The sequence below is a fragment of the Pelophylax lessonae genome, assembly GCF_965119305.1.
Source record: "Pelophylax lessonae genome assembly, chromosome: 2".
Lineage (NCBI taxonomy): Eukaryota > Metazoa > Chordata > Amphibia > Anura > Ranidae > Pelophylax > Pelophylax lessonae.
Genome location: NC_138769.1, coordinates 669,551,373 through 669,566,081, shown reverse-complemented (window position 1 = coordinate 669,566,081; position 14,709 = coordinate 669,551,373). Strand labels below are relative to the sequence as shown.

General features: G+C 42.3%; 1 protein-coding gene across 1 annotated transcript in view; it reads left to right on the top strand.

Annotated features, from left to right (window-relative positions):
• The window catches only part of DYNC2H1 (dynein cytoplasmic 2 heavy chain 1), an 807,725-nt gene that overhangs the window by 256,652 nt on the left and 536,364 nt on the right, over positions 1-14,709 (top strand). The window contains exons 50-52 of the mRNA XM_082246437.1: positions 4,201-4,314; positions 6,526-6,668; positions 13,607-13,679. Coding sequence (XP_082102563.1) covers positions 4,201-4,314; positions 6,526-6,668; positions 13,607-13,679 — 330 coding nt within the window. The remainder of the gene's footprint in view (positions 1-4,200; positions 4,315-6,525; positions 6,669-13,606; positions 13,680-14,709) is intronic.

The following is a 14,709-nucleotide window of genomic DNA, read 5'->3' as shown; positions in this document are numbered from 1 at the left end:
GTATTTTACACAAAGGAAGCAATACAAAGAGAATAGAATACATTTTCCTTGTCAAAGAGGTTTATACATGAGATATGGAAACAGGCAGAAAAAAAAACATCAAGTAGACAGGAGGGTAATTGGGCATCCAGTCATAACAATATAAGAATTGCCAGAAAGAAACAAAGACGGATGCTTGTGAGTATAAGTCAGCTGGTTAGTTCTGCAGAACCGGTACTCTAAACATACACTGAAGAAGCTGACGTAGGTGACTGTAAATTAACCTAATAAAAGAGAGGAGAAGGAGAAAGAAAGAGAAATTGAAGGGAGATGGGGGGCAGATAAACAATGGAAGGATCGTTTACCGAAAAAAACAAAGGATACCCTTGCCTGAAAAAAATAGGAGGGGGAAAGCAAGAAAACAGACAAGAGAGGGAGAAAACTCCCAGGGCGGTAGCGGTTCTAGTTCCCGAGACAGTGAGGGGTAAAGAAAAACATAAGGGCTTACCAAGGCAATAATTCTGTAACATCGAAGTCTGGTGATAAGCAATGCTTAACCCAAGGCCGTCAGACACAATCAAGGAGAGGAATTTTCAGGCTTTAGCAATGGTTTGTGTAGCAGCTGTTACAAGCTGTAAGAAGAGATGGAATTGATTTCAGGTTATCTCATCTGGTTTTTGATTTAGGAGAGCCGTTGCTAGATCTGGCTGGATGGTGGGCTTTTGAAGCTATTGCAAAGATGGCTTTCCAAAAGTTTTGGGCTACAGGGCCCGAACAACTGCGAAAGCATGCTGCTGAATAAGTAGGAACATATTTTGCAGTCATAGCCGGAACTAGGTACCAGCAGGCAATTTGTTTCCACCACTAGAACAGTTGGCGATGAAGATTCTGTTGCGGCCCAAATACCAGACCAATTTGCAATATCAGGTGTGCGACCCAAATCCTGCTCCCATTTGGTAACATATGATGGAGGTCCAGCATCAGGTTTAACACTCAGTTGCTTGTAGAGAATCTATGGGGGTCACCTTTACATATATGTTCGAACTGTGAAATCTGGGTCAGTAAATAGCCCATTTTGAGGAATGGCATGTAGAAATGTATTTATTTTATTTTTTTAAATCTATTTATTGAAGTAATAAGCATAAAACAACACAGCGTACAGTCAGACAAGACAAAAACAATGCATGTCCTGTCACGATGGTGCAACTCAAATGGGTAGACAATACAATGGATGCAAGAACAATAAGTCAGAGATACATAGTGTACATCCTGTAAAGGAGGCTGCTGATCACTTTAAGAGACCCTATTAGCTGAAGAACCATAAGTAAGATAATTGGGGCGAGAAAAAAAAAGTCCCTTTTTCTTTTTTAATTAAATTTTTAGGCATTGGTACGAAGGCCAGGAGAACCACTCCAGCTGTAAGCGTCCACTATCTCAAGGTATAACTGAAGCGGTCGAGGACTCCGCTATCTACCTATGCCACACCTTATCATATTTTTTAGGGCATCCCCTATTCATGTATGTATCTTTGTAGAGAGGTAGGCTTTTGTCCACAAGTTGTTTCCAGAAGGAGAGGGAAGGAAGAAAGGTTTTTTTTTCCACTGCTTCGTAATAGACTTCCTAGTGTAAAAAAGGAGCAGGCTGATTAGAGTGCGCTCCACTATAGTTGGTGCCAGAGATTAGACCAATCCTAGCAAGCAGACCTCCATGGAGGGTCATATGGAGAGAGACATAACTAGATTAACTAAGGTTTGTACCTCTTCTCAATAACGTACAATGCCAGGGCAGGACCAAAAGATGTGGTAAACATTTCCTGGAGAGCTACCACATCTCCGGCACACTGGCAAGCTGGATGGACTTATCGTGTGGAGTCTGTAGGGAGTGAAATAGGCTCTATGTACTATTTTAAACTGGACCAGGTGGTCCCGTAGTGAGACCAAGGTCCGGAAGGGAAGATCCTAGACATTATCCCAGTAATTATTGTCCAATTCTGGAATGTCCTGTTGCCAACGGGACCATAGCCCTTCTAAGGGGGACAAAGACACAAATACAACAGGGGGTAGAGATGAGAGGAAGGCTTTTCATCAGATTCTGAGCAGAGCACCCGTTCCAGCTCCGATTGGACAATTCTACAGGAGGATTGCGGGAATTGGGTCTTGAAGGCATGGGAGAGTTGTAAATAAAAAGGTAATGCATTGGAATATTGTTTGTGGAGGAAATGGGACAGGGTAGGGTTAAGCCATATTGGGGCATTCGGAGACCCAGATAGTTTGTGGTAGCCCTCACAGGCTAAACCCACCTTCCAGGCCCGAAGCGTTGTAAGCATGAAAGGGGTCAGTTCATAAGGGGCCTGTGGGCCTCTAAAGATGAGAAATTTACCGCTTCCAGGGAGCAGGTAGGAGCATGGATGGATTGGATAAGTCAGGGTTTAGCCACAATGTCGTTGTTACCAATTGAGTAGCTAGAAAATATTTATGGCAATCAGAAAAAGCTAGGCAACCCTGAGTGCATGGGCGAATTAAAGTGCTTAATTTATAGCGTGGTGTTTGGGAGCCCCAGAGAAAGGATGAGAACAGCTGGTTCAGTTTCACAAAAAAGGACTTTGGTATCCATTGTGGGGAATGCCAAAACAGATAGGTAAATTTGAAAATTATCTTCATTTTTATTACGTTAAAGAGGTTGTAAACCAAATTTTTTTTTCACCCTGAAAGAGAAAGACATAATGAGCTAGTATGTATCGCATACTAGCTCATTATCAAATACTTACCTTAGAACGAGCCCCCGCCGTGCCGCCCTCTTACCTCTATGACGGGCGACATGTCCAGTCGCCCGTCTTCCGGGATCGCGGCATCCGGCCATCTGATTGGCCGGAGCCGCGGTGACGTCACTCCCATGCACGCGCGGGAGACGACGGCACGGGGCTCTGAAGGAACGGCACGGGCAGCCGTTCCTTCAGAGCGCATGCGCCAGTGATGTCACTGGCTGCATGTATGGTAAATATCTCCTAAACGGTGCATGTTTAGGAGATATTTACAGTACCTCTAGGTAAGCCTTATCATAGGCTTACCTATCGGTACAACTTGCAGAGGATGGTTTACTTCCTCTTTAATATGACCCAGAAATGATAAGGGTAGACTTTCCCATGTCTTCAGTTTTGCCTCTACCATCTGCAGGACCGGCATCAAGTTCAAGGAGAGAAAATCTGAGGCTTGACGGGAGACTACCACCCCCAGATATTTAAAGGTGTCTACCCATTACAGGGGAATGTTTGGGAAGGCCATAGATCTGGCTGCCTGGTCTATTGGGAATAACAATGACTTGGTCCAGTTTACCCTGAGACCAGTAAACATGGAAAAAAAATTTAGGACCTGCAGGGCTCCCTGCAATGACTGACCAGTATAGTTTAAAAAGAGTTGGATGTCATCCACGTACAGGGCAACCCTCTCCAACGCGCAAGCCCCTGATATGTGGGGAAGTGCGTAATGCCTCCGCTACTGGTTCATTGGCAAATAGCACTGGAGAGAGAGAGAGGGCAGCCCTGCCTAGTTCCCCTGTACTGGACGAAGGGGGCAGAAAGTCCACTTCCCAACCTGACCGAAGAGATAGGGTTAAAATATAAAACCTTGAGCCACTCTATGAAAACCAAGGGAAAGCCCATCCTGCGAAGTGTCTGCCACAGAAAAGGCCACTCGACAGTGTCAAAATGCCTTCTCTATATCGAGTGATGCCACTGTTTTTCTTCAGCTTTCAAAAATTACTGTAGACATCACTGTGTTAGTCATGTGTCATTGTCTATAACAAATAGGGGGTCAACACAGTTTACAATTGAAGGTTTAGATCTAGTTCAGCACCAGAGTGTAATTGTTTTAGGTTTTGTTGGTCATGATTTTAGTGCACACAATGGGGTAGATTTACTAGTAACAGGTAGTGCAAAATCTGGTGCAACTGTGCTTGGGAGCCAATCATCTTCTAACTTGTTCTATTAAGCTTTTCCAAACAAATCTGAAAGCTGATTGGTTTCTTTGCAGAGCTCCACCAGATTTTACTTTCTCCAGTTTTAGTAAATTAACCCCAATGTTTTTTAAAGTTGTAGTCACAAAAAACACACATCATAAAATACATTTATTTTATTGTTATTTTATTTGTGTGATTTTTATAAATGGTATTCACTTTAATTCTCTTTGGTATACCTTGTTCCAATATATATTTTCTTTTGCATAGGTGAGGTTCCTGGTTTATATACTACAGAGGAACTAGAGCCGCTATTGTCTCCACTTAAAGACCAGGCATCAGAAGATGGCTTTACTGGACCAGTGTTTTCCTATTTTACCTACAGTAAGTTTGGCTAGTGAAACACAGCATTCATAGATTGCTTAGGCTTGCTAAGCGTTTTCCTGATACAAAGTAGTGTATTAAGTTCAGTTTAACACATGCTAATGCTAACACATTGATCATAAATTGATTTGCATTTACATGAGTGAAAGAAGTATTTAATCCCTTCAATCAGCAAAGTTTCTGGCTCCAAGGTGTCTTCTATACAGGTAACAAGCTGAGATTAGGAGAACTCTCTTAAAGAGAGTGCTCCTAATCTCTGCTTGTTACCTGTATAAAAGACACCTGTCCACAGAAGCAATCAATCAGATTTCAATTTCTAACTGGCCTATTAATCTTGAGGATTTTAGCAGTGAGATATTCTGTTTAGATTTCCTAGCTTCACCCCTGCTGTATGTATTACAAAACCAAAATGAGTCTACTTCCACACCTTCTTTGTCATGTAAATGGTGACTTTGACAAGAACAAGACTCTTGACCTTGGCAGGTGGGTAAAGATGAAAACTCACAGTAAAATGCCCTAGGTGATTTAAGTTGTTAGTTGATGATTTGTCATGACGGCAACCTTTAAAAGCCGAATTATCAGCTTTGGGTTGTCTGCTTATGGACATAAAACGTCTTTAGTCTACGGTCAAGAGGAATGTATAGGGGCTGACTTTTCTGTGTCTCAGGGTAGAACAGTGTGACATGCATAACCAGATAACCTCTATCTATCTATCTATCTATCTATCTATCTATCTATCTATCTATCTATCTATCTATCTATCTATCTATCTATCTATCTATCTCGATCAGCCGTAACATTATAACCACCCACTTAATATTGAGTAGATCCCCCCTCAGCCATAACATTATAACCACCCACTTAAAGCGGAGTTCCGGGCACAGGAGTAATTTTTTACTAAACATACCCCCGGGACAGTCAGGGCTAGCACATTCCACAATGGCTAGCCTCTGATCTGTCCCGGTTCGCACTTACCTTTTAGAAGAAATACTTACTTATAAAATTTCTTCCACAGCATTTCCATCTCTCTTGTGGGCAGCTGAAGCCGGCGCGGTCCTCTTCTGTGTCTTCTTCCGCGTCTTGTCCCAGAATGCGCCTGCACCGGCCCCTCTCATCACTTCCGGTGCCCGGAAATGACGAGCGGGGCCGGTGCCGTCGCATTGATTCCTGGGAGCTGTGACGTTCAGCTCCCAGAAATCATAGCGAGGCAGGAAGTGACGGGGTGAGCCGCGGCTCCGAGGGAGGAAGTACTCTGAGGTGAGTATCTTCGATCTTCAATTGCAAGGTAAGTAAACAAAAAAAAAAAAAACTATCCAATTCCTTTTCAGGTGAGGCATACCTAGCGGAGGGGCACAAAAAAAAAATATTGTTTTTGTGCCTGGAACTCCGCTTTAATATTGAGTAGATCCCCCCTCTTGCCAGCAAAACAGCCCTGACCTGTCGAGGCATGAACTTTACTAGACCTCTGAGGGTACAGTACTGTGTGAAAGTTTTATGTGGGCATAAAAAAATGCTGTATATTAAGAATGCTTTAAGAAATAGAAGTGGTAGTTTATTTTTATCAATTAACAAAATGGAAAGTAAATTAAAGTTGTGCCTGCTCGACAATCCAAATACCATACCCTACATCCGAGTGATCGGTCCAGCGGTGGCACGGCACTGGAGCCAGGCCAGGAAAGATGAAGGCAACATCTTCTCTACAAAGAGGATGGAAACACTCATCCTTGCCTTGGCTTAGAGAGTGGGCAGAAGGATACACTGAGTGAACTCTCTTAAGGCCACGTTTTTAAAACACTGTCTTTACCTGAAGTTCTTAATGACTAGGTAAGCCTTAAAGTCTTTAAAAGGGAAACATTACAACTCCACCTGGAGCCTGGAAGTTAAGAAAACATGGGCCTTCTAGAATTATCTTTTCACATTCTGTCCTGATAGGGACAGGCAAAACACTAAGGTGGTTAGGTGTTGGGCCTTTTAATCTTCTCTGTGTGTTTCCTGACCTGATCAGGTGGGAGGAGCTGTCACTTGGTTGGCTGTTGTGGAGTTTTCCTAGTTGGTACCCATACATTATGAGTAGCAGTAACCATATTTGTCCCCATAAAAACACAGTTTTCGGTGCAATCACTATGCAGCAAATACAGAGTTTGTTCAATGCTACGTTGTGTGAAAGTTATAGACAATTCCCTAATATGTTTTGGGTGTTCTTTATTTCAGAAGTTCAACAAAATCTGCATATTGTCCTCATCATGGATTGTACAAACATTAATTTCACCATAAACTGTGAAAGTAACCCAGCTCTGTACAAGAAATGTTCTGTGCAGTGGATGGAAGGCTGGTCTGACAGAAGCATGAAGAAGGTAAGCTAACTATGCTATGTGTTTGAGACATAGAACAATGTTCTTGTTGGGTCTGAAGTGGTCCTTGAGGACTTAGTTGAACTCTTTCCACTCAAGCAGACCATAAAAAAAAAATCAAAGAACTGTCAATTGTAAAAGCACAATCTCAATGTGCTCCTTCCTAAACTGGAACTCTTTGGCCACACACAACATCTTGTTTAGACTCCAGTGCCAGAAAAAAACCAACAGAGGTTGTAACCCTTCCAGACTTCATCCAAAAATAGAACAAAAAAAATTACTTTTAACTGGAGCTCTTCATTATGAACAAGAAGCCACAGGCCTGAGAAGGCTGAAGTGCAAGAAAAGTGAAATATAAGGAGACAGAACATGCAAGTGGCTTAGGAAGGGATATGATTGAGATGATGCACTCTGCATTTAGTAGAAGGGAATCTATGGATAGCCAATGGTCCTTGGATACAGAGGGGCTTAGTGAAAAATGTGTATTATAAACTGACATGTCTATTCTTATTTGCTTTGTAGGATAGTGTGGAAACATAAAAATCACTTATTTATGACTTGTGATCATATGTATAAAGTTTACTAGTTCTCATCAAAACAACCATTTAAAATAATCCTAATGACTAGGGTGATGCAATAATGTCAGCATTTGTGTCTTAATCATTAATCTGTATAATTATAATATAATATATAATGGTGCAATTTTTTATTTCTCCTCGACTTGGGTTTCCTATTCTTTGGGCTGACCTCCATGTCATTGTTTTTTTTCCTGCAATGACATGACATGGCCAGTGCGAGGGGCCATTGTGAGCTGCAGGGGACCATGGAGATGAACACAGTTTAAAGTAGTATTAAACCCTAAAGTAAACATTAATTATATTGCAGCTTACCAATTATTGGATGTGATGGCTGCATTACTTTCCTTTTTTCAGCTTTCTTTCTTCTTTTATTTTCTTTTTTTTTTTATAATTGACAATTTTTTTGAAGTTTTTATATTTTACAATACAAATGTAGAACGAGAAACAGCAGTCATTGGAAACCACAAAAAGTTTTGTTAGCAAACCAACATATGATGTAAAAAAGAAATTTACTCCTAAATGTGCGTGATAACCGATAAAGTTATTACCATAACTAAATATTGTTTGTGACACATGTATGTCGAGTGAACCAATAGCATAAGAGCAACATAATAAGTGCACAATGTGGTTTAGCCAGAAATTCTAATCCCAAGGGGGCTTGACATGTGCCCGTTGGGTTTATACATAGTGGGAAAGAGTAGAAGGATAAGAACAAAGAAAAAAGAAAGAAAATAAAAAATAGTAGAGATAAGTAAACAAGACTTGTCATTCCTGGGCCCTAAGGATCCCAACATCTGTAGCAGAGAGAGGGTTCAAGGCCTCATGGATGGTCCCCCCCTGAGATGCCAGGGTTCCCAGATCGCACAATAGTGGTCGACTATCATTTAATTGGGCTGTCAGGGACTCCATTATCGCCACATCTTTGATCCTGGCATAGAGATCTGTTGATGTCAGGGGCATTTGTCTCTTTCAATGAAGGGCTATTAGGCATCTGGCTGCCGTTAAAATACGGGTATTAAATTTTTTGGCCAAGCTTGGTCATTTAGGGGGGGGAGAAGTCCTAGTGAATATAGTTTTGGATGGAAAGGGAAGTCAACCTCGAACAAACGATGGAGGATGTCCTGGACCGAGTGCCAGTATGTCTGCAAGGATGGACATTGCCAATAGATATGCAATAGAGTGCCTCAATCCTTACAACATCCCCAGCAGCGATCCGAAGCCGATGGGTATATGGCATGCATTCGGGCAGGGGTCATGTACAAAAAAAATAGCACTTTATAAATATTTTCCTTGTAAAGGGTGCAAATAGAACTTTTAGCTGCTCGGGACCAAATAGATTGGCATTGCTCAAGGGGAAATTCTTCCCCAAGGGCTTGCTCCCACTTAAGCATATACCCATGTTTGCAATTGGAATCTACCTTACTGGAGTTTAGGAGTTTATATATATCTGAGGTTAAACCTTTTTGAGACAGGCCAGAAAGAATTAAGCATTCAAATGGGGATAGTTTGGAGAATTGGAGATTAGGTGCAAAGGTTAGGACATAGTGATGAATTTGGAGATAGCCAAAAAAAGCACTACTGGGTAAATCATGTTTTTCCCGGAGTTCCTTAAATGGAAGTAATACTCTAGTTATTGGGTTTGCTATATGACCATAGTGAAAGAGGTGTCTCTGTAGCCAAGGAAGGATCATTTAATGAGTTAGGCTATCTGGGAGTTTAGGGTTATATAGAAATGCTGTCAGTAAGGAAGACTCAGATTGAAGGAAGCAAGTGTGTCGTAGCTGTCGCCAGATCTTGCGCAATAGAGCCATAGCGTGTAATAAAGAGGCAGAGGGAACATCCGCATTCCACATAAGGTTATTTGGGAGGATTGGAGCCAACCATAGTTTATCTGTTTGTGTCCAGCAGTTATATGCTGGGAGGAAAGTCCATGAGGCCACAGCCTGCAGTTGAGTAGCGGGATGATAATGTAAAAGGTTAGGGAAGGCCAGTCCTCCCTCAGTGCGCAAGGCAAAAAGTGTAGAGCAAGCAATTCTGTGTTTGATTCCATATAAAATTTAGGAGGTCTGTTTGGAGTTTCTGGATTTGGACCCAGGGAATAGGTACGGGTAATGTCAGAAAGCAGTGTAGGATCTTGGGTAGAATTGTCATTTTAACCAAAGCTATACATCCTAGCCACAAGATTTGGTAATGTCTCCATGTAGCCAGTAAACTCTAATAGATGCGAAAGTGGTCCTCCGAGGGAGTCGTGTTGAGTGGCAAGGCTTCTGATTTGGAGGGATTAACCTTCTAGCCAGACAGGGATCCAAATTCCTCCAAGAGTTTATGGAGTTTAGGGAGAGTTATCCGCGGGCGTGCCAGAGTGAGTAGAATGTCATCTGCAAATAATGAAACTTTGAACTCAAGCCCTCTGACCAGAATCCCGCAAATATTTGGGTCACGATGGATCTGAGCCACCAGGGGCTCTATACAGAGAGCAAAATTACTGGTGAAAGGGGATAGACTTGTCTCGTCCCATTTGAGATAGTGAAAGGATGAGAAGCCCAAAGGGAGTTTTTATAGAGACGGAAGGAGCTGCATACAAGTGTTTAATTGCCCTGAGGAATGGTCCCTGGAAGCCCAGATATTGGGGGTTCATAAACCTAAAGGGCCAGCTGAGCTTATCAAAGGCCTTTTTGGCGTCTAAACTGAGTAAAAGCCCTTCCTCATGTTGCCTGTGAACAATATCTATTAAATTATTGGCTCTTCTAGTGTTGTCACCTGCCTGTCTCCATGGTACAAACCAACTTGATCTTTGTGAATCAAGGAAGGGAGGACCTCATTTAAGTGAATTGAGAATAGTTTCATAAAAAATTTCAGATCTTAGTTTAATAAAACTATGGGCCGATCGTTCCCGCAAAGTGTATGGTCCTGGCCCGGTTTGGGTATCAAAGTCAGATAGGAGGTCTGCATAGCTCTCAGGATTTCACTTTTGTGCATAAATCCATTAAACAGGCAAGACATGTAAGGAAGTAAGGTGGAAGAAAATGTCTTATAATATTCATGTGGAAGGCCATCAGGTCCAGGGGCTTTACGGTTTGGTAAAAGTTTCAAGGTTTCCAACAACTCCTGTTCAGTAACTGGGGAGTTAAGAGATTGTAGAGCTGTCATTGGCAATGTGGTCACTTCACTGTTTGCAAGGTAGGTTCGAACATGGTCACAAAAGCTGTCTTTAGCAGGTAAATGCAGTATAGTCGGGTTATTGTGTTGTACAAATCAGAAAAATTGTCACTAAACAATTGAGCGTTATAGTTAGGGTGGGGATGTAGAGTCCCTTTAGCATCCTGTAGGGATTGCGGGGCTGCCACATGCACTTGCTCTTGTAGCTTATGTGTTAGTAAGTTGTGAGCCTTATTACCTTTATCGTAATATGTTTGGCGTAGTCTTTTGAGAGCTTTTTTCAACCCTTCCAATGTCAATGTTTTTCAAAATAGCACGGAGCCAGACAATTTCTCTTAGGAGGCGAATCAAAGTTTTGGAGGCCAATCAGGACTTTTTTTCCAAGCTGTAAAAATAGCAAAACACTTGCCTCTCAGCACTGATTTATGGGTTCCAGGGGAAACCTCTGGGGTAAAACCTTAAAGATTTCTCCAGCTCTGACCTGGTTGTCTAATTTTTTAGAAAAAAATTGTTAAGTTGCCAATGACCGCGTTTAATTTGAGAACCCTCCAGAAATAGTTTTAACAAGATCAAGGCATGATCCAACCAGGACATAAGGAGACTATCCACCTCACTAACTGCTCATAGAGTGGGGGAATTATTGAAAAAAGTAGTCCAGGCGTGCATGTGTGTGGTACGGGTGAGAGTAGTGAGAATACTCGCGTTCCGTCGGGTGGGCGACCACCCCATGCGTCAAATAAAGCAAATTTGCGTGTGATCTGTCAAAACTGTAGGGATTGTCAAGGTAATCTTGGGGGGGGGTTAGTCTTTTTAGATAGGGAAATTCGACCCATTGTGGTAGAGAACAGCAAATTGAAGTCCCCGCCCAGCACCAGGAAGGAATGTAGAGATCTAATTAAGCGGTTGTATACTCGAGTAAAGAAGATTGACTGATTTGCATTCAGGGCATAAATGTTACAGAAGGTTATGTGTATTTGCTGCCATTGGCCACTGAGAATAAGAAACTGTTCTTGGGGATCATCAGAAGAAGATGTAAGAGGGAAAGGGGAGCCTTTTTTTATTAATATCGCCACTCCTGCCTTTTTTTGAGGGTTAGAGGCTAAACAACCTTGAGGGAAATGTCTAAACATAAACCCTAGAGTGCCTTTCTTATCAAAATGCGTCTCTTGTACAAATACTACGTCTACTCCCTAGTCTCTGAAGCTCCTTAGTGCCAGGTGTCTTTTGAAGTTAGTGTTTAGTCCGTCGACATTAAGTATCATAGTGTTTACTGGGGGTGGATGGGTGGTGAGGTGGGAAAGAATGATAGGGGACACAATACTTATCTAGCCTGGAAGTCCATGGAAGCCAGCTCCGGAGGAGTGAGCGAACGTTAGGCGAGGTCCCAGTGCACCCAGGAACAAAGAGCCAAAGATGATAGAAAGAAGAGAAGAGCACAAGAAATTTAATTATAAAGCAAAATTTAAGACCTTGATGAACACAAAATTGTACGTTCCATATTACCTACATCATCCACTATATGGGCGAAGAAGGTGAAGCGTAATTATGAAGGAACTTAGAATCATCATCTACGCTGAGCAAATAGAGCTTGGACCACTCCGCTCGGGCCGCTACCACTTCTCTGCTGGGCTGTAAGTTTATTAAAAAAGAAAAGTTCCATCTATAACTGTATAAGGCAAACAAGTAAGTTCCTGGCCAACCATGTATTGGTAGGCATGTGTAGATAATAGGGGCAGCTCCAAAAAGGATCAGTCATTCAAGCTGGTCTTTGCTTGGGGTTTCTGCGGGGGGAATTTGAGGGGCTCATCTGCTTTTTGGGGAGACATTTTGCCAGACTGTTGGCAGAGGAGGTGGGGGAGGTGGAATAATGTCCCAGGTTGAGAGCTCCGGGTTGGAAATCTCCAAGATCTCACAGAAGATGCGCAAGTCCTCAGACATGAAGGACCACCATCTTCCCATTGTGGGTAGCTGAAAGGCTAAAGGGGAAACCCCATCGATAAGTGTCTATGCTGTGTTCCTTAGTAAATCAGGGGAAGGCCGGTGAGGCTCACCTGAGGGGAGATCTGAGTGCCAATGTGGCAAGTTGGCGGGGCCCGCTCCACATGGCTGATTAAGGATGCGGAACGTGGTAGCTGTGCAGTCTGAGCCAGTGCGGAGGGTCCGGGCTTGCTGCCCGTTGAGACACTGTCAGGAGGGGCGTCATTGACAGCTGGTGTAGGTGCCTGCCTCAATCCCGAGGCCGGAGAAGAGTGTTGCAGTGCCATATTGCTTGCTTCCTGCAGTGGGGATCCATCAAGCTGCTCAAAGTAGCTGTGGATCAGCGGCCTGGGAAGGATGGATGGTCCCAGAGTGCCCCCTTTTTGCAATCGGGTGTCACGGGATTTGCCCATTTAGGAGCTGAGATGTCCCCCTTTGAAACGGTGTAAGAGCAGGTCCGTGGAGAGCAGGGAGTGCACGCATCCATCTTGCTCAGCGTCCAGCCATGCCCCTCCTCTCTTCTATTTTCATCTGGCGATCCAGGCAGCAAGTCGGTTGTTTTTCTCAAGCTCTACAGAAGAATGTATCAGTTTACAGGGATGAAACAAACCACGTAACACAAGGTAAATAAAATGATCAACTTTTTATTTATTCATGCAAAACCTTTATCCCAAAAGGAAAACAAAAACAGTTTAATGTAACTGATTATAAGTGTGAGCTGGAGTTTTACTTCCTTTTAATATTGTATCTAAATCTGCTAATGCATTTAAATCCCCCCCCCCCCCCTTCCTCAGACTGACAAAGCTGCTCTCTGCTGTGTCTCCTTTTCTCATTCCTTCAGAGTTGTGTCTTGCTTAGACAGGAAGTATGTTTCTGGCCAGATCACCAGGTGAAAATAGGTAAAGCCAAAAAGAAAATAGAAAAATAATACATTTTTGGTTTTGGGTTTGATACCGCTTTAGTGTCGGTTTTCTATGCAGACTTTTGGGGATCTGTTCTCTGCAACAGAGTACTATTGAGTAGGGCAGGAGATGTAAGTATTCAGTTTCTTCTTTACAGGTGGTTTTATTGTGTAACACTGCCTCTCAAAGGTGTGATGACTTTAAACAAAGCTAAGATTGTATATGAGGGCATATGTAGCGAAGATTGAGAAACTGAACAGATATAACAGGAATGAAAGACATGATAATGTAATGCTGGTTATTTATTTTTATTTATTTTTTTCAGATTCCTAAAATTTTATTTTCTGACAAAAGTCAAGAAAAGGGAAAAGACCCCGAACACAAAAAGTCCACTTCAGGTAAGCCATTTATCTTATTGACCTTGGGCTTTTCTCTGAGATTCTAATAAATGGAGCTAACATTATCAACCAGCGGTTCTGATTTTGCTCTGGTGAGTGAGATATAGCATGTTATGGATTTTTCTGGCTAGGACAAGGAAAACTAAACTAATAATGTAAATGCAGAGAACAGATAAAACAGAAGGAGACCGGGCACCAGATTCTGTGAAAGCATCTGTTCTACAGTTTATTTGTTACATCCTATTTTATACCCAAGATGAGAAAGGGGATGGTGTAAGATGTTATTGAAACCCAGAGATCAGAATAATGTCACATTTCATGTGTCAGCAGCTATCTCTGAAAGTTGTGAAAATAAAACCTCGAGAAGGGAGGAGAGAGATAAAACGTAGGAAAATTCAGTCTCTGTTCGAGAAGGACATTGCATGAAAAATTGAGCCTCTTGTGCTTAAATGAACAATACAGGCGGTCCCTGGGTTACAAACAAGATAGGGACTGTAGGTTTGTTCTAAAGTCGAATTTGTTAGTCGGAACAGGTACATTTTTTAGGTGTACCTCCAGCCAAAAGAATAATTTTTAAGTTTTTTTTGGATAACATAGGGAAGTGTTAACACCCCTGTACCATGTGTTTTGCTGTCTCTACCCCTGTTCACAAGATTTAATTTCACTTTCTGTCCATATGACAATTGGATTTTGAAAATTTTGGGTTGTTGTGGAAACAAGGATTAGTGATAAAGCTTCAGTGGAGACACCTTTTTCCCATGAGAACTCTTCCAGGAGTGAATTTCCCTTCCTAGGGGTACATTTCCTCTCACTTCCTGTTGTCTCCCTCTGTTTGTAAGTAGGAGTCGTTTGTAAGTCAGATGTTTGTAACCCAGGGAATGCCTATACAGTGAAGGCCTTTGTCATTTCCCACCTTTTTTTTTATTTTACACCATTCTTCTCCACATTACGTTCAGCCAACTGCTGATACCTCCCACTACATTTGCGCAGAATGATGGTGTCTTACTTAATTCTCCCATAGCTTTCCCCG